This window comes from Alosa alosa, chromosome 3 (assembly GCF_017589495.1).
Source record: "Alosa alosa isolate M-15738 ecotype Scorff River chromosome 3, AALO_Geno_1.1, whole genome shotgun sequence".
NCBI lineage: Eukaryota > Metazoa > Chordata > Actinopteri > Clupeiformes > Clupeidae > Alosa > Alosa alosa.
Window position 1 is genome coordinate 21,082,416 of NC_063191.1, and position 25,837 is coordinate 21,108,252.

At 46.9% G+C, this 25,837-nt stretch overlaps 1 protein-coding gene across 5 annotated transcripts in view; it reads left to right on the top strand.

The window, feature by feature from the left end:
• adarb1b (adenosine deaminase RNA specific B1b) overlaps positions 1 to 25,837 on the top strand; it is a 107,817-nt gene that overhangs the window by 72,086 nt on the left and 9,894 nt on the right. For all 5 annotated transcript variants that reach the window (XM_048238971.1, XM_048238972.1, XM_048238970.1 and 2 more), the window contains 4 exons: positions 13,082 to 13,156; positions 21,855 to 22,789; positions 25,092 to 25,206; positions 25,457 to 25,625. In XM_048238971.1, coding sequence (XP_048094928.1) covers positions 13,129 to 13,156; positions 21,855 to 22,789; positions 25,092 to 25,206; positions 25,457 to 25,625 — 1,247 coding nt within the window. In that variant the 5' untranslated portion in view covers positions 13,082 to 13,128. The remainder of the gene's footprint in view (positions 1 to 13,081; positions 13,157 to 21,854; positions 22,790 to 25,091; positions 25,207 to 25,456; positions 25,626 to 25,837) is intronic.

A 25,837-nucleotide genomic window follows, 5' to 3' on the forward strand; every position in this document is an offset into this window, starting at 1 on the left:
TTTCACAATACCCAGCCAGGAGGATGCATCTAACCTGTGTTTGAATGAGCTGTAATAGAATAAGTCAACTATGCCTATAGACTGTCATGCTTTTGTGTGTGTGTGTGTGTGTGTGTGTGTCAGTGTGTGTCAGTGTGTGTCAGGAATGGTTACAGGGCATGTTGTGCTCCTCTCTTAATAGAAAAGTGAAGAGGGTCCAAACTACTTTGGCTTCCTCTGGTAATAATGAGACCTGATTAAGAGCCGGTGCTGAAATGACTCCTCAGATGGATGGCGTAGCGGCAGGGGCCAGGCGTGCGCGAGGGACAACGCTAAATGTGTTAGCAAGAACAAGACCCGGCGCTGCTCTCACACGAGAAGGAGGAGGAGGACGACGAGGCGGAGAGGGCCGAGGCGGCGCTGAAGCCATTCTCCGCTCTCTCTTAGCCTCATTAAGCCCAGACATGCTTGTTTAAATGGCGCCTAATGGCTTTGACGGGTAAATAAATTCCTAAACAAACAGCCCAGCCCGCCCACTGCCACTCCACTGCCAACGCTTCTCCCTTCATATTAAATACCTGGGCCCAGGACCCAGCCACCCACACCACTCAGCTCCTCTATATTAAAGTACTCAACTATTTTATATTGTGTGTGTGTGTGTGTGTGTGTGTGTGTGTGTGTGTGTGTGTGTGTGTGTGTGTTTCAGTGAAGGTCATAGTTGTGTTCTTTGTAAAGTGTCCATGCTGGTGCTGCTGGTGGAGAGTGTGGGGTGTTGGAGAGGGAATGAGCAGGTGTCTCTGTTCTGCTGATGTGATTAATGAGGCCCCCGTCTCTCCATGCTCTCATTCTTCCACTCTGTGTTGCTCCTCTCCTTCACCCTCTCCAGCCCTTTTCTTTTCCCTGTCCTCCCTCTCTCTCTCTCTTTCTTACTTTCTCTCTCCCTCTCTTTCTTTCTCTCTCTCTTACCATCCCGTTCTCCTGCTCCAACTGACATGACACTGGTCTGCAGGTCTCTGGGCCCAGCTGAGGGTGTGCTGATAATTCAACGAGCTGTGGCCTCTACACACTCTCTTATACAGTATATACACACACACACACACACACACACAGAGAGAGAGAGAGAAACAGCACCTTATCTCCCCCTGACCTTTCCGATCCTCCCCGCTCCCGCCTGTCCATCAATATTACCTTCAAACCTGGTAATAACGGAGCTACAGGGTGTGAAATTCAACTTCTCTCCCCCTTGCGCGCACACACACACACACACACACACACACACACACACACACACACACACACACACACACACACACACACACACACAGACAGACACACACACACACACACGGATCCCCCCACCTCCTCCCTGGAGGGGATATTAGCGTGGGTGACCTGGCCTTGAATATGGAGTACTGTGATAGTCATCTGTTGTGTGCAGCGGGAGCATTGAGGCAGGGAGAATGGGCAGCAGGGACCAAGACGAGGAGAGGGATGGAGAGAGGGAGATGGAGAAAGAGAGAGAGGGATGGAGAGGGAGATGTAGAAAGAGACAGAGGGATGGACAGAGGGAAAAGGGAGAAAGAGAGAGAGGGATAGAGAGTGGGAAAGGGAGAAAGAGAGAGAGGGATGAAGAGAGAGGGATAGACAGGGAGAAGGGAGAAAGAGAGAAAGGGATAGACAGAGGGAGAAGGGAGAAAGAGACCGAGGGATAGAGAGTGGGAAAGGGAGATAGAGGGATAGACAGAGGGCGATGGAGGAGTGCAGTGCTGAGACCAGCAGTGTCGGCTTCGCCTGGCCAGTCAGCCCAGTTTGTAATAGAAAGTGGGAGGCTTACAAAGACGTACAGAGACAGAAGGAAGAGAGAGGGGATTAAAGTAGACCCCCCACACACACACACACACACACACAGACACACCTGCTGTATACCCATGTGGGTCCAGCTCACACACACACACACACACACACACACACACACACACACACACACACCTGCTGTATATCCTTTTGGGTCCAACACACACACACTTGCTGTATACCTGTTTGGGTCCAGCTCACACACACACACACACACACACACACACTCACAGAGAGAGACACACACACACACACACACACACACACACACACACACACACACACACACAGGGAGACACACACACACACACACACACTCACACACACACACACACAGAGGCACACTACACACACAGAGAGGCACACACACACACACACACACACACAGAGAGAGAGAGAGAGAGAGACACACACACATACAGAGACACACACACACACACACATTCTCACACACACACACACAGAGAGAGAGAGAGACACACACACACACATTCACACACACACACACACTCCCACTCCCCACTCTCTTACACAGTACCATCAGTGTCACTCACCCCCACATGAGAGCAGGTGATGATGGCTGAGAGAGATGGGCCACTCAGTCCTCCACCTGTGCCAGAGACGCACCTCTCTCTCTCGGGCGGCCATGTCTCGCCTGCCTCAGATCTTGGTTCCATTGTGTGACTTTGTGACAGGCAATTATGGGTGCAGCACTATGCGGTTAAGTATTGTGGGCCTTGAAGTCTCTAATTTGAGGAGGGGATGGGAAGTGTGTGTGTGTGCGTGTGTGTGTGTGTGCATGTATGTGTGCGCATGTTTGTGTGTGTGTGTGAGGACATACTGTACCTCATCCCTGTGCTGTGGCAGCAAATGATGCTGGGATGGAACAGCTGTTTAGCTGAGCAGAATGTGTATGACCTGTCTTGAAGAACCGCACATGTGTATGTATATAACACTATGTATAAACACACACACTCTCACACGCGCACACACACCTCAAGGGCTGACTCAGAAACACTAACATAATCACTTGCAATCTGTCCCCTACAATTTTCAGTGGTGAGGAATCAGATAGGCCACTATATCAGGAGGTGCTAGTGTTAGATGTTGGATCCATGGGCCTGACTAAGGCCATGTGCCAGACATTCAGCTGTGAGCGGGTGCAGGAGTGTGAGGCAGTGTGTGAGGCAGGGAGATGGTGTCACAAAGTGTCAGGGTAAGTCATCTCCATATTCCGCTCTACAGTATATAGGCCTGAATCCAAATGTGCTGAGCCCTAAAGTAGTCAGTGATTTCCCACAGAATCTTTATCATTCCCCACTGGCTGCTTCTATTAGTCATGAACTGGCTGATTTAGATGAGCCATCTCTTGTTAAAAATAAACACTTAATAACAGAACTAGAAACACTAAATAACACGTCTACTGAGTCACTGCTGCATAAAGGCACCCTGGGGAGAGAAGGGGGATCTGCTTTGGGGTGTGGAGGGGGGAAAAGCAGCAACTTCAGACACCTTACTGAGGTGTCCGTAGACATCAGAGACTGTGTGTGTGTGTGTGTGTGTGTGTGTGTGTGTGTGTGTGTGTGTGTGTGTGTGTGTGTGTGTGTGTGAGTGCATCTGTGTGTTGGCACAAGACTCTGCCACTGTTGTTTTGCTACGGCCACTATTGAGGAGAGCTGACAGATGTCATGCTGCGTCCACACCACCTGCAGGGCTCAAAGTCTCACACACACACACACACACACACACACACACACAGAGAGCGAGAGAGCGTGTCATAAATCAAAAGCTGTCACAGGTGTTCTCTACTGGCCGTGCGGGTGTGTGTGTGTGTGGGGCCCTGGCGAGCCCTTGAGGGCCCACAGCGAAGACTTTCATTAGCTCAGCAGGCCGGCCGGCCCTCGGCCACATCACCGCTCCCAGCTGCTCCCCAATAACCCACATGTCTCCAGCGCGCACACACACACCTCTCTCTCTCTCTCTCTCTCTCTCTCTCTCTCTCTCTCTCTCTCTCTCTCTCTCTCTCTCTCTCTCTCTCTCTCTCCTTTTTTCTCTCGCTCCCACACTAACACAATTTCTCTCCTCTTTTTTCTGTTTTCTCATTGATTTGAATCAGATCTACCCTCCACCCCACCAGTTTCCCTCTGATTCTCAATCTCAAACATGTTCACTAGTATTCTCTCTTCATTCTCTTTGCTTGAATGTTTTAATATTGTTTGTCTTCGTCTGTTGTCTGTTTTATCTTTTGTTATTGGATCATGTATGGTCACTATGGTCACCTAAGGAGCTCAGGTGGCAGTTTGCTCCTCCAAGTAGCAGTTTGAAGTGCTGTTCATAAATTACTTTAGATGTTGGTCCAACACATCCACTGACTCGGCTAGCTCACTTTAGGACATGTGTGACACTGACTAAATGGCAGGAGTGTTGTTCTCTTTTCAGTGGCAGAGGAAAGGGAAAAAAGCTTGTTTTAGTGTCTGGGCTTTTTGTCTGTCTCATTTGTAAGAGATGGTGGCAGGGGACTGTTTTGGCAGGTGCGTCTCTCCCCATTACCCCAGTCTCATTCTTCAGGTGCCGCGAATCGGGCGTCACTTTGTCAAACTATCCTCTGGCAGTTTTTTTTTTTTTTTTGTGCGCTACAGTCCCATGCATTAGGAGTCTCTAAAAACCTGCAATTTGCAGTGAAATCAAATGGAAAGTGGCAGGCTAATTCAAACCTGTTGTTGGTCATTAAAGGACCGAAATTGAATAACGCGCAGGAGTGTCGCAGCACCAGGCAGCCCACCGTTTCCATGGCGCCCGCCAGGAGGGCTGGTGGCGGCGAAAGGGCACGGTGAGGCGACCATGCTCGGCGCACCGCGCAGCCCGGCCCATCAGTTCTAATCAGCCAGAGCGACAGGCAGCCCTTGGCCAGCGGGGACCTCACTCTATTAGGCGCTCTGCTGCTCATCGCCACCTCCCCCCAAACACATGTTCCCCATTAAGAAGCATTACCCATGCACTCCTGAGCTGGGTGGCCTGGCCAGTGGTTGGGAAGTGGGATGCGGACCCCTGCTCCATCCTGAGACCCCTTCTGCTGTCCCCAGAGCGGCACACAACTGCACGGGTGCAGTCACCATATGTCCACGTTGGTCCTCATTTCACCCCCTCAGCAGGACCGGGGATCTAGCCGTCCACGTGTGTGAGGACGCCCGCCTCTGGGTCTGTTGTTGTTCATCTCACAGTGTATGAGATTCACTAAGGATGACCCATGACATGCAGCATCCTCACATGAGAGAGAGAGAGAGAGAGAGAGAGAGATCAGGATAGAGGGGTGTGCAGAATAGGTGACCATATCCCTTTGAGGGACGGTAGATTGAGGACGGAAGGTGAAGGTGGGTGTCTCTGCTGAGCTCATCTCCTCTGACCAGTAGTCAATCCGTCTGCGTTAGAGCTCAGAGGGAAGCGTCCTGACAAGTTGTGCTGGAAGCAGCACCTGGCCATTCCTCATATTATACTCCATGTCCTAAAGCCATCCATCTACACACCTGCCTCCTCACATCTTACACAGGTCTGCTCTGTGCCTTTCATACTGGCAGACACACACACACTCTCAAACTCAAACACACACACACTCGTCCTCATGGGAGTCATGGGAGTTATTTCTGCTCTCTCTCCTAAGGACCCTTCTCTTCCTTCTCTCCCTTGTTCTCCTCTGCTCTGGACACTTGACCAATGCTCTGCTCCCTAGGAAGGCCCGTTCACCCTGTGGGCCTGCTGGCCAGTTTTAGGGGTGAACACACCTACATATCAGAGTCTGGAGTCTAGAGCCGAACCCCTAAAGGCGTTTAATAAACCTCCCACCACATAACCCATCTCATGAGAGACTCCTGATCCTCTTCAGCACTGTCTGAGCACTCTCGGTGCCTCTCTGCTACTTTTTGTCTGAGCACTCGGTACCTCTTTGTTAAAGGGTTTCCTTTCACTAAAAGCCTTTCACTTGGACCTGTACACTGATTGAAGTCAGAAGTAAGACATACTATTACTGGTAATAGAATAATGTCTATAAAGAATGTGCTTACTGTTGTAGGTGAGAAATCAGTAGAGTGTATTCACATTTCCTGATGGTTCTTGCCACAGCACTGAAAATACATGTACAGTTTTTTTGTTTGTAAGTCAGCATAAATTGGCCAACCTTGAAGTCCCCAGTCTCCTCCTCCAAGGACGAGTCTGTTGGACTGCAGGCATGCTCTGCTCATTTGCATCACACACACACACACACACACACACACACACACACACACACACAGCGAGAAAGAGCTCTTGACACCTCTGCCCGAAGCCCTGTGCGGGAGGTAATTTCTCTGCCCTAATGGTTTCTCTCCCCTCCCTAATTCTTCTATTCCCCCCCCTCGTGTGCGGGGCCTCTGTCCTTCGCCGGAGTCCGGTGATGAGCCGGGGTAATGGGGGTAAGAGATTGGGCTAGCGGAGCTGGGCTGTGAGGCGGCCCGTAATTGGCGGTTGATGGCGCTGGCCTAATTGGAAATGGGTTTTGTATCAGGCCTCGTTTCCGCTGATGTGTGCTGAAAGGTGCGGCCGGCTGGCTCGCTCCCGGATGTCTGTGGATTGGGGCTCTGTCTTGAGTTTTTAAGGGGCGCTTTATGTTAAAGATGAAGCAATGACTGCCGTCAGTGGTGGCATCCGCATAGCGCCACAAAGAAAAAAATAAAAATAAATACATTTTAAAAGTTGAAAGTTTTTATTTACTTTCTTGGATTGAGAGAACAATCCACCACCCCAGCAGTCACCCAGATAATGTTTTTTTTCCCCAAACAAAGCTCAGGGCATTGTCTCAGAAATGCAGTCTCCCTGCTATGTTCAAGGTCTAGTGAGATACTTAAAAGGGCCAGGAGTGTGTCTCGAGACCTGTCAGGCTTTTTCCTCTCGTTGCATCACGGTTTGCAAACTCCCAATGCTCCCATTGACCCAAATGGAGAGACAGAACGTGGTACCCTACAGTGAACACATTACCCATCAAGTAGTCTTAGTTGGGCTGTTGCAGCATCCATCTGTGCTACGGACTCTCCAGTGGAACAATCAGAAAAGCACAGAGCTGCACAGTGCAGTCCCTACCACCCCCATTCAGAGCCAGGCCCAGCACTGAGCTACAAAAGTGGAACAAAGTCTCCCTGTAACTTCTGTTGTGGGGAGGCAGGCGAGCATAAATCCTGAGCTCAGCGCGGAGGCGAGCCAGGAGCCCCGGCCATATTTCTCAGCCTAAATGGAGCGCCGTCGTCCCAGTGAAATAAAGGAACACGGGGTGGGAGGGGTGGGGTGGGGTGGGAACGGAGGGTAGGGAACTTATGAGTCCCAAACAGGGAATGAAGCTGAGCGACAGCGGTGGTGGTGGTGGTGGTAGTAGCAGGCTGTCACATGTTCCGTGTCTATGTGTGTGTGTGTGTGTGTGTGTGTGTATGAGGGTGGCGGTCACTCGTCCTTGACGTGATGGACTCAGGTCGGGCAGCCATTTATTGCTCTCCCCCACATACCCCCCAAACGCCATGGCCAGACTTTCATAGCCATGCACGCTCATGATTTATGGCCACGCCTGAAGGCAAACTGGAGGTGTGTGCATGCGAAAGGATGTGTGGTGTGTGCGTGTGTGTGCGCGCTTGCAACTGTAAAAGAAACTCTTTTTGTGTGTGTGTGTGCTGGCTTTTTTCACTCTCCATGCAGACCATCTGCAGGTTCGTGCGGCCTCTCCCTCAGAAAGCAATCTCGTATAAAACTATCAAATAAAAAATTCATATCGCCAATACTCTTTTTCTTTCTCTCCTGGCCAGTCCTTCACATCAGCAAGCAGGTGATGAACTGCTGGCCGTCAAATATTAAACTCTGGGAGTCCTATAAAAGTGCTTTTCAGCCGCACTCCACCTCCATCCCCGGATCCCGCCGTTAGAACTCGGGGCTCAGCACTTCTCCCACTCTTAAGGTCAGAAAGAGAGAGCTGCTGCTCACATCAACCAGTCATTCTGACTGAGCCGCTTTTAATATCGCATGGCTATCGGCTCCGCCAGTCTTATCTGCACTTCCCTTTCATCTGTTCCCCACCACACACACACACACACACACACACACACACACACACACACACACACACACACACACACACACACACACACACACATGCAGGCTTGTTCATTTTTATTAGAAATTGCATCTCTAAGGTACAAGAGCAGGCAGACCAGGATGGGCTGAATGTTTTGCCTAAAGGCAGATGCTAATGGGCCAAACATCACCCCTACACACACACACACACACACACATACGGACCCAGAGGATGAAAGGAGACAGACCCTAGTGGCTAGGTTTGCCACAGTCATTGTGGTCCCTATCCATGGTGCTGAAAATGGCTGATTTGATAGAAACGGAGCAAAGAAAACAGTGTGACCTTTCCTGTAATGCCCAGTTTGCTGTGTAGTACATTCCACACCAATACATGTAAAGCAAACAGCCACAGAGCCTCAGGCACTCCATTATGGAAGAGTAATTGTGGGTGAGCCATAGAGGGCTTGGGGCTGCTGCGTCCCTCGGCGGCTCTCCATGGGCCATTCATATAGAACAGGCTTGCACTACTTCTGCTAAAGTTTTGACTTCCTGTGACTTTTGCACAAATCATGAGTTGGATGGTGTTTTTCCTTTTAATCTCTGCGGCAGACGTATTTGTACCCGTGTTAATAATACTCCTTTTTCCAGTCATCATGACCGTAAGACTGATGGACGGGCGCAGCCTCTGAAGTGACTCTCTCACACACACACACACACACACACACACACACACACACACCTGCTCAGCAGCAGTGGCAGGGGAAAGAGCGATGAGCTGCTTAGGGTGCTGTAAATTCAGCCCACGTGTCAAAACAGATTGCACCGAGCCGCACACGCCCGACACTGGAGTTGAATGAAAGGCCTTTGAAATGGGAAACATTTATCCAGCACTTTCCCCTGACAAGTCAGACGGTCTTGTCTGACATCAAACCTGGACAAAAGAGGCTGAGATGTCTGAAACGGCCAAAAACACAAGTCTGGAAACAGTTTTACCCCCCTAAAGCTTTTTTCCAGGGAAAGGTCAAAGCTCTGGCTGCAGCTAGCCTGCTGACAGGTAGCATTAGAGGAAATGTAAGAAAGCAATTAAGGTGTCAGGTGCAAAATGCTCGGCTCATGACACCCCTCCATCTCCTCATCAGTGTCAGGCAGGGCTGTCGTGGGGGAAATGACTAGCATCGGCCAGAAGGAGCTCAATAACAGCAAATCACATCACGCTCGGGGGGGTTCCATGGGATCCATTCATAGCCTCCATAAAAATAATTTTTTGCAGTTGTGACCATGAAGCAAAGGCTGCTGTGAAGGCTTCCTCCATGAAACATGGAGGAGTTTGTCGACTGTTTCTATGTAAACAAGCGCGTTCCCCACTGAGCTGTTGGAGTTCAGTCCGTGGCAACATCAGAATGTGGAGTTAAGCTCTGGTGTAAAGTTTCTGTCCAATGCCGAGCGTCAAATAAGAAAGGCAGATTTAATTTAGCTGTAAGGTTATGAAGAAAATGCTATTTGATTTGTTTGCAATCTTTGTGTGAAGAGTGCAGACTGAGGGATAGAGATCTCCTATAATCTCTTCTTTCATCTCTTGTTTTATCATAAAACCAGTTAATTAGTATTGATCTTCCATTGCGGAGCAGTGGAAAAAGACATTCTGTTGTTTGGTGATGGCAGATGGTGGGCAAGGGCCAATCGCTACACCATCTTGGCTTCACACTGCGACACTGCGGAATTTCTTAACTTTTTAATGTGACGTTCAGTAACTGGAACAGCATTTGGGTGTCTCCTTTTCTCCCCATCACCAGCAGCTTGTCTCCACCTGTTGCCATCCAAACGAGCGCGTCACAAATGGGAGACGACACCTTGTTAAATCGGATCTGGGTGTAGGCTTTGGCTTTTTCATCTCCCAGCTCTTTAAAGGTATTTTGAGTGAAAAGCTTGCCATCATCTTCAGACGCACCTTCCTCATCGGCCGCCGCTGACGACACTGTTACCGGCGCCGCTGTCATCTGATGAGCCGTCGAGCGGCGTCTGATGTCAGCTGAGTCAAGTTAAAGCCTTCAGCCCTCTCCCGGGCTGTCAGAGATCCCGCTGTGCTCGGAAGACGCCTGCTTTATGCTCGGCTCCTTACGCCTGTTTACAGGGCTGAGAACAAGTGTTGGCGAGCTTGTTAGAGAACCCCCGACCCCCATCCCAAAATTGCCATGGGGCAAAGAAGACAGTGGCTCATTCATCTCTGCCTCCGTTATTAAAATGTGAAGTATGAAAGCATGGGGGATGCGTCGCTATAGGCTTGGGTGCTCACAAGGCTTGAAAAAGTGTGGTAGCGTGAGGTAGAAGCCTTTTTATGTTGCTGTTTTTCTCTGGGAGTTGTTGTGGCTGGAAGAATGCAGCTGGTAGTTCTGAGTATGGTGATTTCTCTTTTCCCCATTACTGAGTTAATAAAGCCAAACCCAGAGGCTCCCGTACAGGGAATGAACAGGAAATGCATCCAGGCACACTGTTGTCACTGCACCACACAACTGTTCTGGATGAAGGACAGATACAAATCTCTCTGCTACCGTCATTGATGTTGCTTTATTTTGTCTTTTTTTTCCTCATGTAAATGAGAATCACAGTGGGTTTTGGCCAGTATTAATGTCCAGACTCCTGCCTGTTGGCTCTGTCATTGTAGTAAAAAAAAACACACCTGGGTTTTGCTCTGATGTGCCTGGCCAGCGAGCTGGAGTGACTGGACCGGGCTGACCAAACATCGGTGCAGAGTCTATTGACTCTGTGCAAGCTGAATATTCACTAAACTAACACCAAAGGCGGGCTCTGTCTGGCTCTGGTGCCTAAGCTAGCAGTGCTCATGTCGCAGTCCTGCTCCAGCTCGACAGTGCCAACTCCACAGGATCGGTCGGCTCCCTCACGGTCCTAGCGCCTGCCATGTGTCCCCTCCCTCACGGTCCTAGCGCCTGCCACGTATTCGCTCCCTGGGGTCTGGTATGATTAGCAATGTAACGGTGTCACACATTTTCCTGGTGAAGTGTGTGATGCTGGAGCTCAGATATCCCAGCATTCCTTCCCCTGGCAGTGAACCCGTCTCATCAGTGACCTTCATGGCTGCGGGTACCTGCTGTGTGGGCCTCTTTGAGCGCAAATGAAAAATTGATTGCACTCCCAGTGGGGCTGGCACCGCGACGGCCCGCTCTCTTGTCTACCACTTGTAGATTGAAGTCAATCTCATTGCTGCTTATGAATTTATGGACAAAAAATGGGGGTAACAGCAGCAGAGGGCAAATCAGAAGTGACAGGCCCAGAACGAGCCAGGCTCACGGGGAATGGCTTCGGCCACGGGCAGTCCTGTGGACATGCAGACATGGAGGTGAAGAACGAGGGAACAGAGAGAATAGGAGAGAGGACAGCAGAGGAAAGGAAATGGAGATGTAACGTTAGAGGAATACATTAGGCACTTGGAGACGGACAAAAGCAAAGGGGGGGATTTTTAGAGAATCTTCTAGACCTTGAGAAACTTTTTAATTCAGCTTAGTCCACCCAGCTGCCCCCACCCCTCTCAGTTCTGCACTGTTCTCTCTTTTTTTTAAATTTCCCACGGAATATTAATCTTTAATATGGTAATAATTGTGGTAGCATATTTGCTGTCACCCACCATTAGCCCAGATTAATTAGCCCATTTAGTTCAGCGTAAGAAAGTGTCGGCCGTGAGGAATGGTGCACGCGGGCGAGCAGAAGGGCCGTCATCAGCTCAAGCTGCTTTATCTGCCGTGGAATCGCTCGGCTCAGCTCCGCTCCGCCGTGTCGCCACCAGCCCTGAGGGCTCCTCCCGTGGCACCCACCGCCTGCTCCTCAGCCAGCATGGGAGGATTCTGCCTCATCAGCAGTGTTGCCTCTCATCTGTGTGTGTGTGTGTGTGTGGTCGTGGGGTAGTATCATGTTTTGCGGCTGTACTGTAACTGATGTGGTGGGAGTGTGTACACATAGGATTATGCTGTGAAGCCACAGTGCTCCACTGGTTGTTCCAATAGCCACCCTCTTCCCTTTTTGCAATGATAAAACTAATATGTACAATGTAAGCATATGTAAGCTCAAATCATGTAATACTTAAAGCAACATGATGCAGTTATTTTTCCTTAAATTAACTACTACAAACTCATTGTTATGCTACACTTGGCTAAATGGGTACCCAGTATATTGAAATCGATGGAATGGGGAATTCCTACACGCTGTTACAGTACTTTAAGACTGTGCCATTGCTCCCTCTGTTGGGAGTTATTAACTGTGTAATAGATTGTAGTTGGGCTGTAAGACTTGCCTTTGGTTTCTCCTTGCAGTATCCTGAAGTCTTGACCTGTTTAAGTCAGTTTGGCCCCTCCGACTGCCTGTAGTACCGCACACGTGCTACAGTTTACAGTATACCCAGCGCATTAAAATAACTCAACTCCAGCGGGCATTTCTTGAGCTATATTAAGGTCCTATTTCTGAAGGGGGAAGTCAACAAATGTATATGCAGAGTAAAGGCAGGAAGCACTCCCCTTTGTATATTGGATATGTACATTTTCCATGCCATCCCAATTTCTATTACATACGTCATTTCCCTTTGATGCCTTTCTGCATCCATGTCGTCTGGGAACTGAAAGCCTGTTGATGTCGATAGCGGTATATTTTCCCTGCGAGGCAGCCGAAATGAGGTCTAATCGAATGGATATTAAAGTCACAATAGACTGCTCCTGCTATTATGGCCTGTCAGCCGCGGCCCTCTCTCTGGGAGATTAGTTTCCTCTGCTGAATATTTATTCACTTACTGTAGGCTTAACCTCGTCGCCAGCACTTTCTCATTTCCACTCGCTCGCCTCCTCTGCCCAGGCTCTTTATCACCGCCCAACTTGGCCGTCACCCGCCAAAGGCAGCATGCCCATTTAACTTTGAGCGTTTGTGTGTGTGTGTGTCGGGATGTACACATATGCATTGAGGTTTACACTTGCCAAGGTGTATGTGGTAGAATGCTGTCTGTCTGAGACATAAAGATGAGTCAAATCTTTGTTGGGTGCTTCATGATTTATTTTTGTCCGGTGTGTTTGTGCTTTGATGTGTGTGTGTGTCTGTGTGTGTGTGTGTGTGTGTGTGTGTGTGTGTGTACTGGCCTGATGGTGCTGTGGTGTGTTGTATGTTGCAGGTCGAGCGGGAGCTCGTCAGGCCCGGGGGCAGCAGAAGCTCTTCAGCATGGATGTTGACGAGGAGGAGAACATGAGTGAGTGTCTCCAACTCCAACACACACATACATATTTAGTAGCCAACATAACATTACCTACAGTTGCTTGACACTCTATACTTTTGTGTAAACTCATGTGAATGTATAGCTGTAAATGAAATTGGAGCTAAATCTTGATCCTTCACTCTAAATTTAACTCGCTAGTTCCCACGTGATCAAATGTAAACACTACGTAAAATCTTAGTGATTCTGAAATGGCTTAATGGCTGTTTTATAGCGAATATCTTTACGATTATGAGCTAGTTCACCACACATCTCCTGTGGCCTTTTAATAACTTGGGCCCAGATTTAGGAATGTTTCTGTGCTAGCCATATAATCTGTCCAACTATGGTGCCCAAGGGAATAGGGAAAAGTCAACTTTTACTGACTTTAACTTCCTGAAGCACATTGTTGAAGAAAAAGTAATTAGAATATCCACCCATATCCATTCGGTTTCCTGTTGGAGAGCTTCAAGATTAGCACAGTATTTTCTGGCCGAATGCTACCTTCTAGATATCACAAGTTAATAGATATTTTTCCATCAGATTTTGATCAGGCAGCAGCGTATAGGAACAGGCCATATTTGATCTGAGCCCTTTAAAAGACTTCATCTATGGGATATTCAGCGCCCAGATGAATAGACATGAATAGACATTTCTGCATTAAAAGATGGATGCTGAGACGGCGACGGTGCTGAAACGCTGCCTCCATTGTCAAGTCACTCAGTCTCCTCAGCACAGCCCCGCTGACAATGGGAACGAGGGGCCATTTGTTAAGAGACGCACGCACGCACGCACGCACGAGCCCCAGCCCCCCACCTTCGGAAGTGAATCTGACAGGTCCCTATTTAGATTCATCACAGATACACCACCATGCCGGGCTGTTGCTGCTCTCGCTGAGGCAAGCGCTAACATATCCTAACAAGCGGTTGCATAGTGAGGAGTCCATTGTTGTCCATGTTGTATTCGGTACAGATTATTGGATGTCCTGAAGTGTTTTTGCTTCAGCAGGTTAGGCTGTTGGGTGCAGTGCACAGCGATGCAGTAATGTGATGCACGCACTCCTCCAAATTGCACATATCTCTGAGCAGGGCTGGGCTCAGATGAGAAAGAGGAGGTGGGGGCGAATAGTGCAAGGGAACAAATGTGGCCGTGGCCCCTGTGGTGCTGGCCTGTCAGTGCGCTGTGGCGGACCCCTTGCTCAGGTGACAAATGTGATCAGATCCACCACGAGCCCTGGCCCTGGCCAAGCAGAACGCTGACACTATGCTAAAAGGCAGATTACGAACACCGCTTCAACCTTCAACAGCAGTTTCAGCCTCATGAGTGGCTCACCCCATCCCTCCCTACCCATGTCCTTGTGTGCCTCACCCTAGCTGTAAGCACAGCAAACACACACACACACACACACACACACACACACACACACACACACACAGTCACACACAACAAATGCACACACAAATCAGAAACAGAGACTACTGCCCCGCAGGTTGTCATGATAATTACCACTCTGAAAGCATAAATTATTCTGTGTGCTGCAAATGACCTGGAGCCTGGCTCTTGCCCCCTCTCTGCCATGGATAATTTAAGTGGCTCCCCAGGAGGGACAGTGCTGTGGAGGGGCAGGGGGAGTGAGGAGGGCTGATGTGCGCCCCTCTTCTGAGCAGAGAGAGGGGAAGCAGCAGATGGTGCCAGTGATGAAGGAGAACGATAGGGATGGAGGGATGGGCAGATATAATAATAATAATAATAATAATAATAATAATAATAATAATAATAATAATAATAATAATAATAATAAGCTTTATTTGTATAGCACCTTTCATACACAGAATGCAGCTCAAAGTGCTTTACATTTGGAGCATGTAACACAATAATAGTCAGTCGGTCATATCAATCACTTTCACTTTTCTTCATTGCTGTGGCCGTTTATGATCCAATCAGCAACATATCAGAAATATAAAAAATAACATGTAACACAGTTATTAGAGAAGAGTCAGTCATTCCCCTTTGTTGCTGTGGCCGTTTATGATCCAATCAGCAACATATCAGGAATACTATTATACTACTATAGATATATAAAGGCTTTGCTGACAAATGCCTAGGCTAACAAATGCTTAGGCCCTGTTGATGCGGACTCCAAGCAGCCAGCCTTAGCTTGTTATTAGCATATGTCGCAATTTATTTGACTTTATACACAGACATTCAAGACTGGCAGCCTTAACCCCAAATTTCAGGAAGAAACCTTGAGCAGAACCTGACTTAAAGGAGAATTCCGGTGTGATATTGACCTAAAGTGTGTTGAAACATGATACCGAGTGTGAACGCATGTCTCATAGCTCACCTCGGCTTGTCCCCTGCACTCAGAAATCTGGCGCTAGTTAGTAGTTAGTTAGTAGTTGGTAGCCAATACTACCAACCCAGTGTTTCGTTGTGGTGCCTCGGGCATCGGCCTAGCCATGCAAATAAATCACTTCCGTAGCAGCAACTGGAATCCATGCATTTTCACGGAATTATTTTGGAATCTGATCCCTTATCATACCTGTTAGTTCAGACTTTCGTCCACCGAACTTATCATTGACTAAATTCAAGATGCCGCCGAACGGTAAAATTCCTTAAGGTATTGTCTGTATAAATCGCCTTGTAAATAAACTACCAGTGCTTTTTCAAAGTTCTCTATGTCTCGTTTTAAATGTCAAGGCCCTCGAAGTCTACCAATGAAGTATGGAGCTACTTTGAGCCCTCGTGAAATGGTGTAAAACAGTGATTTATTTGCATGGCTAGGCCGATGCCGAGGCACCACAAATAAAAACACTGTGTTGGTAGCATTGGCTAACTAGCTTCAGATTTCTGAGTGCAGGGGACAAGCGAGGTGAGCTATGAGACATACGCTCACACGTTCGCTTCAACACACTTTTAGGGTCAAAATCACACCGAATTATCCTCTAATAGGGGAGTCCATCTGCTTCTGGCTGGCTGCGCCCTCCAATGGCAGCAGATGTAGAATAATATGAAAAAGTAGTCTACAGGATAAGATGAGTTAACTCGCCTGCTTGATGTACAGAGGCAGGGTGTTCCATAGTTTTGGGGCATAATGGATAAAAGCAGCTTCTCCACTTTGCTTGTGGAGCACTTTGGGTACAATTAAAAGATTAGAATTGGATGATCTAAGTTTCCTTTGTGGTTGATAAGATATTAAAAGCTCAGAGATATATGAAGGTGCTATGCCATTCAGAGCTTTGTAAGTAACTAACATAACCTTAAAATCAATTCTATAGGAAACAGGGAGCCGGTGCATTTCAGCCAACACAGGGTGATGTGTTCTCTCTTCTTGGTCTTAGTTAAAAGTCTAGCCGCAGAGTTCTGTATGAGTGCCAATTTCTTTAGATGTTTTTTGGGAAGACCAGTGAAAAGTGCATTGCAGTAGTCTAACCTGCTAGTGATAAAGGCGTGAATTAGTTTTTCTGCATCTTGTTGAGTTAAAAAGGGCTGCGCTTTGGCAATGTTTCTTAGGTGGAAATAGGCGGTCTGAGTAACTTTACTGATATGGGACTTAAAACTTAACTCTGCATCTAAGATGACACCGAGGCTTGTTACTTTTGGTTTGACCTGGTGCACCAAGTTCCCCAGATTACTAAGAACAATGTCTCGCTTTGGTTTTGGTCCAACCAAAAGTACCTCTGTTTTGTCATCATTTAGTTTCAAAAACGTTTTGCTCATCCACTGATTAATGGAGGTTAGGCATGCAGTGAGGGAGCAAAAGGCCATCTAGGTTAGTTGGCTCCACAGAAATATACAATTGGGTATCATCTATGAGCTGTGGAAGTTTACATTATGCTGACTTATGATGTTTCCAACGGAAGCATATACTGTATAGGGAAAGAGCGGGGACCAAGACAGCTCCTGGGCCCACAAAAAGGCAAGTCATGTTTTACAGACACATGATCTCCTAGACTGATATAAAAATCTCTGCCAGTAATGTAGGTTTGAAACCAGTTTAGAACATTACCAGAGAGACCCACCCACTTGGCAAGGCGGTGAATTAGGATGTTATGATCAATAGTGTCAAATGCCGCACTCAAATCTAGAAGAATAAGGTTTGAGTCAGTAGCCAGTCTAAGATCATTTACTATTTTTTCACTAGAGCGTTTTCTGTGCTGTGATTTGATCTAAAACCACATTGGAATTTTTCAAGGATACTGTTTTCGTTGAGGAAGGTATTTAACTGATTAAAAACGACTTTTTCAAGTACTTTGCTCAGGAACGGTAGGTTTGATATAGGCCTGTAGTTGCTTAGATTAGTATGGTCAAGATTCGACTTTTTAAGTAAAGGTTTCACAACAGCGGTTTTAAAAGCAGTTGGAAATATACCTGTTTCTAATGAGGTATTTATTATCTTGAGAATAAAGGGAGCTAAGCCATCATATACATTTTTGAGGAATCTAGTAGGGATTGGATCCAAAGCACATGTTGAGGAGCTGGTTTGAGTTATAATTTTACTAAGCTCAGATTGAGTAATAGTGCTAAAAAACCTTAATTTTGGGTGCACTATCAAACATGTTACCTATGTTACCAATAGCCTCCCTTATAGAAATTACTTTGTTTTTGAAGAAGTCTGCAAATTCTTCGCATCTTAGAGAGGATGCCTGACTGAGTGTATCAAGAGTTGTTTGATGCAATAGCTTATTAGGGCTGTCACTTTTGTGAAACAATCCTGTTCGATTTTTGAGACATAAGTGTTCATTGAATCGATTGTAAAATCGATTTTTCATGTCTAAAGACGTTTCCATTTTCAACGCCAAATATAGGCCAATCCACAAAAAAGTAACGTAAAGAGGGCGCTTGTAGACCCAAGCCAGCAAAGTTTTGTGCAAAACGACAAACAGGAGTGCTACATTCTGGAAAAACAATAAGCCGAGTATACTGCCATTACATCAGTGACAAACATTACTGCTGGCTTCAACGTGTCTGTGTTTACGATTAGAAATGTCAAACAAATTTCGCCTACGTAGAACTCGATTGCACAGTTTGCGTAGCCTACCGCTTTGTTCTTCTCCATAGTTTGATACACCAAAAATCCGAAGTACTTCCACATCGAACTCCTCAAGTTATTAGGGCCTATCACTAGTCTCTCTCATGTCGCACAGGTTGATCGCGTTGTCCTCCATTTTTGGCAAAACACAAGCAGCACAGCAGCTGATTAAAACAGCTGTTTCCGGTGCGTAAAATTGGTGGGAATTTTCTTTTTAGCTTTCGCAATGCTTACTGCACTTCGGAATTCTTTTATATTCTTATATTCTTGTTTGTGAATTTTGTTTAATTCGTTTAAAATTAATAGTGTACATATTTGGTTAAAATCGATTCCCTATTTTAGTTTTCGAAACTTGTGTTGTTTGGTCCAATCGATTGTGCAATCGATTTTCGAACGTAAAGTGACAGCCCTTTAGCTTATCAATGGTGGAGAACAACACCCTAGTGTTTCCACTGTTTTCAGCAATTACCTTAGAGAAGTGGTTCCTTATCTCATTCCGAATAGCTCTAATATAATTTGCTATTTTTTTCTTTTAGAATGGCACGGTGAACCTGTAACTTTTCTCCATGTTCTCTCAGCTTTTCTACAAGATCTTTTTAGATCATGGATATTTTCGTTCATCCAAGGTGTCAGTTTGCTATAGGGCCTTTTTTTAGTCTTTAAGGGTGCCACTCTGTCAAGCAGAACACCTAGTTCATGATTGAGAGCCTCTACCATTTGATCAATTGGATGATGTAAAATATCTAAATTTATGGAGTCTATAAGAGCAATGAACTGCTGTTCTGCTCTAATGTCCAAGAGTCGCGATTTGATTGCAATTTCGGGATGAATTTTTTAAGTATGTAGTAGTACTATATTAAAAGATACACAATAATGATCAGACATATTTATATCATTTACTGATAAGTCTGTGACTTCTATCCCTCTAGAAATGACTAGATTGAGGGTGTTGCCAAGGTTGTGGGTGGGCCCTGTAACATGCTGTAGTAGCAAGTAACAGCCATCTCCTCACATGGTCGATATATGGTTGGATGGATATGCCAGCAGCATTAGAACAAAGCGCAGTAATGTCATGTCAGACATGAGGCATGTGTTTTTGTGAATATTTATGGCTGTTATATATATATATATACACACACACACACACACACACACACACACACACACACACACACACACACACACCTTGTTGGCTTGTGCGTATGCCTGTTGTGTTTGAACAAAGCACAGAAATGTCACGTCAGGCACATGTGAATGTTTGTGGCTGTCATACACACAAACCAAGACATACACTTTCATGTTGGGGATATGCACTAGCATGCCTCCCTGGTTGTGGAATGTGTTGGTGTGATTGCAGGAGCGGGAGGACGTCCTCCCAATCCTGCAGACACATACCCCACTCACTGTGCCTCCTCCAGCTGCTGTGGCAGTTTGCCCCTGTGTGTATTTGATTGTCTGAATGCCCACCAAAACATATTATGTATTTTATATCATACCCACACATCAGATAGCTCTCATGCCATGAAGATGCATCAAATGAATGACACAGTGGAGTGTATGCTTCTTGGTATTCAAGGGCATTTATGGTCAGTTTTAGATTATAGATTAAAGTAAGCGTACACAGACACAAACACATAAGTTAGCTGAATAAGCTCACATAATAATTAATTCTCTTTCCCTCGGCTGCTTTCTTGCTCTCATTCTTTCATCTTGTTTCTCCTAAACAAACTCCTGTGCCACACATCGCTTCTGACAGACAGGGAACTCTCCGGAAGAGGCTTCATAAAGCCCCTTTGCTTCTACAGAACTTGTGGGAAGTTTCCTCATTCTCATTTCTTAAGATCTCCTCTCCACTTTCTCGCTTCTGGGATGTGCCCTCCATTTTAATATGCACGGAAAATGGAGTTAGACGGTGATTATCAGCTACTTTGGGAAGTTCAGGGTTCAGCTGTGTTTTGAAGTTGACAGAATGCCCCCATAGAGCAGCTGAGGAGCTCAGATCTGAAACTATCTTATGCAACAGAACTGGGGCATTTGCTCAGCTCTAGTTTGCCACATCAACATGTGTTTTTAGTCTCAAGGAGATTTTCTTTTTTCTCTCCAACGCTGTAAATGTCAGAGAGATATAGATGGGCTTTGATGAGATGAGAAAGATGTTGGAGAAGCTCTGCTCTGATCTGAGGCCAGGTTCTATCCGTGTTTGTGTTTATGTCTCTGTGTGTGTGTGTGTGTGTGTGTGTGTGTGAAAAGAGAGTGGGAAATGATTTATTTGGGCTTGTTGTATTCCCTGTCTTTGTATTCTCTGCTCTGTATTCTCTCCATCTCTCTTTGCCTTTTCCCATCATATATCTCTCTCTTCTTCTCTGTCTGTCTCCCTCCTCATTCTCCTGATGTGTTTTTCCTTTCAGCCCTTCTTCACACTCTGTCCAGCTCTCTTGCCTCCACAAATACCCTCCTCCTCCCCTCCCCTCCCCCTCCTCCCTCCTCCTCTCTCACGGGCGGTTCTCTCTTTACTTGAGCACCGAAAGGAGTAACCTATCTAGCTTTTGCTGGAGGATGTTATAAATGAAAATTTAGCCAAAGTTCCATCAACTTTGTCAACAGAGCATGATGATGTGTGTTCCGCTGAATAATTCACAGAGTTCTTTCTTTTAAATAGAAGCCTACACCCTGTCCCTATATAAATCTGTTGATAGGAATGTTTTATTATACATGAAAAAGACACTTTTTTACCAGGTGTTAGGGGGAAACTCATAAAAACAAAATGCAAAGGGATAGGACTTTGAGATATATAGAGAGAGAGTGTGTGTGTGTGTGTGTGTGTGTGTGTGAAACCGAAAGTGTAGGTGAGACCTGAGGAGTGTATGCAGATTAACCCCCAGCCTCTCACCTCCATTGTGTGAAGTCTAAATACCTCAGTCAGCACTAAACACTGCAGCTAATCCATCCCATTAGGCAGCAGGTCTCACTTTAGCTTCATCATGGAGTTTAGGATTCTTTCCCTGTTAAGAGTCCCTGATGCCTTCCTTTATGGAGCATGCACAATGTTATTACTTATTCCTTTAGAAAGTAGCCTATTTCAGAACATAAGACAGTAGAGAGTAGAAATGCATGGCACACTGCAAGCATACATCATTCCATGTTCTTTTAGAAGAAATTTCCCATATGGTTTCGTTCTCATTAGTTTGGGTGTTGAAGAACTCACCATTTAAATTTACTACCATGCCATGCACTTTTTCTCTGATTGTGTAATAAAAATGATTAATATCTCTAAATGAGCCATTAGTTGCGTAGCAAATGCCCAAAGTATACTGCTAATTAAAGCCCAATCATTATGATAATTTAGAATTTCATAGTTCATAATCTTGTCTAATTGTTTTAATTATTCTTTCTGTTCAACAAAAAAGGGTATAGAGCAGTTCCAAAAGTATTTGCCTTTATTAGCTGATGTTTGAACTCAGTAGTCAGAGTTAGGCCCCCCAAGCAAAACTGTCACCCGTCTGTTCCAGAAATAGACCAAAAGCAAAACACAATAACAAAAAGGGAGAGGAGGGACACACATCACTTGTTCTGTTACAAAGAGCAATAAAGGAATCTATAAATTTTACATTTACAAGATCCTGCAACGAAGGCGTTGTAAGTTACTCTTTCTGGGCACCGCAGGTTCGTGCAGCACCGACGTTAAGGAAAACCGCAACCTGGACAACGTCTCCTCCAAGGAGGGGGCCGCCGTGGCCGAGCAGCTCCCCAACGGCGGCGCAGGCGGGGGCAGCCGCAAGCGGCCCCTGGAGGAGGGCAATAATGGCCACGCGCACTCCAAGTTCAGGCCCAAGAAGCGCAAGAAAACGCCAGGGCCAGTGCTGCCCAAGAATGCGCTGATGCAGCTGAACGAGATCAAGCCGGGCCTGCAGTACAAGCTGCTGTCGCAGACGGGCCCCGTGCACGCACCCGTCTTCGTGATGACCGTGGAGGTCAACGGCCAGCAGTTCGAGGGCTCGGGCCCCACCAAGAAGAAGGCCAAGCTGAACGCGGCCGAGAAGGCGCTGCGCTCGTTCGTGCAGTTCCCCAACGCCTCGGAGGCGCACCTGGCCATGGGCCGCACGCTCACGGTCAACACGGACTTCACCTCGGACCAGGCTGACTTCCCGGACATGCTCTTCAACGGCTTTGAGACACCCGCACCACCGGAGGACTCCTTCTACCTGGGCTCCAATGGCAACGGATCGCTGGGTGCGCTGGGCGAGTACCCCATGCCACCGGCCGGCGCGGGCACCAACAGCCTGGCGCAGGCGCCGCTGCCGCCCCCATCCAGCTTCAGCTCGCCCTCCAGCGGCAAGAACCCCGTCATGATCCTCAACGAGCTGCGGCCGGGTCTCAAGTACGAGTTTGTCTCGGAAAGCGGCGAGAGCCATGCAAAGAACTTTGTCATGTCCGTCACGGTGGACGCGCAGACGTTCGAGGGCTCGGGCCGCAACAAGAAGCTGGCCAAAGCCCGGGCGGCTCAGGCAGCCCTCTCTGCCCTCTTCAACATGCAGCTGGACCAGACACCTTCCCGCCAGCCCATCCCCAGAGAGGGCCTCCAGCTGCACCTCCCACAGGTAAGAACCCACTCCTCACCCCCTCCTTCCCTTTCGCCCCAAAAACAATAAAGAAAGGCCCTTCGCAAGGAACTCCAAACAGAATCTCCAGTCAATCCCAACAAAATGGGATACAAATTCTTAGACACTCCAGAAACTAGGCCTACTTGTTGCATAATGGATGTTAAGGCACAAAACTTTCCTTTTGTGTTTTATATTCTAAAATACATTATATATATAGTTTCAAGAAAGTTTCTAGTCTATCAATTATTTATACTGTAGTCAGCAAAGCGAATCACAGTCCCAAGAGATATGGGTTTTAAAAAAAAAAAAAAAAAAAAAAATTGCTGCTTTCATATCCCATACTGGAAGTTCACAAGATATTGCATTGACTTTGAAAATGATTTGTTCAAATGGAATTGAGGAGATGAATAGGCCTTGGATCTCCATGCCTTTAAATGATGCCATTTCATTTGATGCCTTCTGAGCAGATTAGTGACGTCCCTATCCATCAGTTTACCACCTCTTTGTTTCTCCATTGATGTTCCTGAACTCCTCGTCTTCTTATCAAAGGCTGGGTGGGCTTCCTGTCAGGCTGCCTCATCTTCCTCTGTCTTCTTGGCTCTCTGAAGCAGAGATTGCAAATGAAGATGGATTGATATAAAGTTTGGCCAGGCTTTGAAATGGATGAATGATTTGGCAGATCAGTGAAATGCGTTCCTTTTTTTTTCTGTGAGCACATCTCCTAATCCTGTCCTCTAATCCCGTCGGCCCTTATAAACCAGCACTATGAGAATACGGCAATCTAAATGAACATCTCTGCCACTCCCATGTTAAAACAAGACCATTTACTCCACCACACCTGTCCAGTGTGCAGCAGGGTCATGCCAGTGGGCTGTTTTGTCTAGATGGTTGCTCTTTCTCTCTCTCTCTCTCTCTCTCTCTCTCTCTCTCTCTCTCTCTCTCTCTCTCTCTCTCTCTCTCTCTCTCTCTCTCTCCCTCTCCATCCCTCTTTTCTCTCTCTCTCCCTCTCCCTCTCCATCCCTCTTTCTCTCTCTCTCTCTCTCTCTCTCTCTCTCTCCCTCTCGTTCTCTGTCCGCCTGACAGGTCCAGTTAAAATAGCACACTGTTTAATCTGACACGCGTCATGATCAGATTCCTGTTTGCAGAACATACTGCCAATAAAGCTTAATCCACGGTCAGATAACAGGAACAAATGTATTTCACTGGAAGGCAGGAGGGGGGTTGTTTGAGGGCTGGACAGCAGGGGCGTGAGGGGAATGGAGGTTGCTGTATATAAGGTGTCATCGCCTTATACGCCTAGGGGTCCAGATACAGGCAGAGGTCAAGGCTAAGCAGCCCATGGCAGATTGACCGCACAGTGGTCCGTCAAAAAGCACAAGAGCATTGCTGCCCATGTCCTTCTTTATCTCTCTCTGGGAGGATGGCTTTTCTCCATGCTGCCCCCCTAGCACCACCACCGCCGCCACCTTCCGTAGCCCATTTTTTCTCCACCTGTCACGGATTTGCCCGTCTCTCTCTCTCTCAGCTTCTCCCACGGTAGAAGTGGCACCCCCTAATTGACCAATTAATTCTCTGTCTGTTAATATTTATTTAATTTACCTTCAACTGTGCTCAGAGGTGCCCTCCATCGCGTCCCCGCTAATTAGAAAAGCATGGAAATGTGTAGTGATGGAGCGCTTAGCAAAATGCCCCCTGGTTGCTTGCAAGCTTTCCTTTTTTTTTTTCTATCGCCTCTTATGGACTCGCACCAACATTTTTGTGACGCCCCCTGTCACCAATGCTGCATTCCTGAGTCAGACGATCAGTCCACATGCAAATGATTCCCAAGTGCTCTGGAACTCAAACTGGACTAATCTCTTTAATTTGCGCCCACTCAGCCATTGAGCTTTCAGTGGGTATAATCATTTTCTGCCATATTAGCAATGGATGAAAAAGAGAGTGAAAGTTAAGGGCACTGTCAAGAGAAAAAAGCTTTTCACTGGTTTTTAATGCTTTTTTGGGCTGTCTCCAGAAATTACATTTATTTTACCATTTATGTCTTATCTAGGCATTGTTTTTTTCCCCAGTGCTCATTACAATTATTTAATTTATATAAAAAATGTAGAAATGGGTAATATATACCATTATTTCCCTGAAATGCCAACTTTCCAATGAACTTTCTAGACAGTTGTGCCTTGTCTTTGTTGCCAGTGTTTTTCAGCATGTGTCCTCTGTCAGCTTTAGCATTGCCTGTGAAAGAGAAGGCTTAATGTAGCTTGGTTTTGCTCAGCGTGTTTTTCATGACCGTGCGGTGTCTCAGGTTCTAGCCGATGCAGTCTCCCGTCTGGTGGTGGACAAGTTCAGCGAGCTGACAGACAACTTCACATCCCCCCACGCACGGCGGAAAGTTCTGGCAGGGGTCGTCATGACAACAGGTACGCTTTGCTTCCTCATCTAATGGCTAGGTTCAGTGGTCTGCAGTCTGGCTGCAAAACAGCATCCTAAGCAAGCAGCGGGGAAATGGCTAACAAAAGAAATCAGTGAAGCACAATGTTTTTTTTTTTGTTGCTTTTTTTCAGTAACCGGATTACCTGTTAAAGTTGTGAGTGTTGTGATTAATGGGTGAGCGATATGTAAGCTTTGCTAAACCTCTTCCACCCTCCTCTCCTCCACGGTCTCCCCCAGGCACTGATGTGAAGGAGGCCCAGGTGATCTGCGTCTCCACAGGGACCAAGTGTATAAACGGCGAGTACATGAGCGACCGCGGTCTGGCGCTTAACGACTGCCACGCTGAGATCATCGCCCGTCGCTCGCTCATCCGCTACCTTTACACTCAGCTGGAGTTCTTCCTCTGGTAAGAGCCCAGTGGGGAGCAAAGCTGTGTGTGCATTCCTGTCCTGTGCTTCAGACTAGTTGTTGCAGATCGGTTGTGTTGAAAGAGCTCCACTTCCAAGTTCGAATGTAGGACAGTGTCATCATTAAAAGTCATCATTAATTGGTTATTAAAGGAACACGCCAACCTTTTTGGAAAATGGGCTTATTTCCCATCTACACCAGAGTTAGATA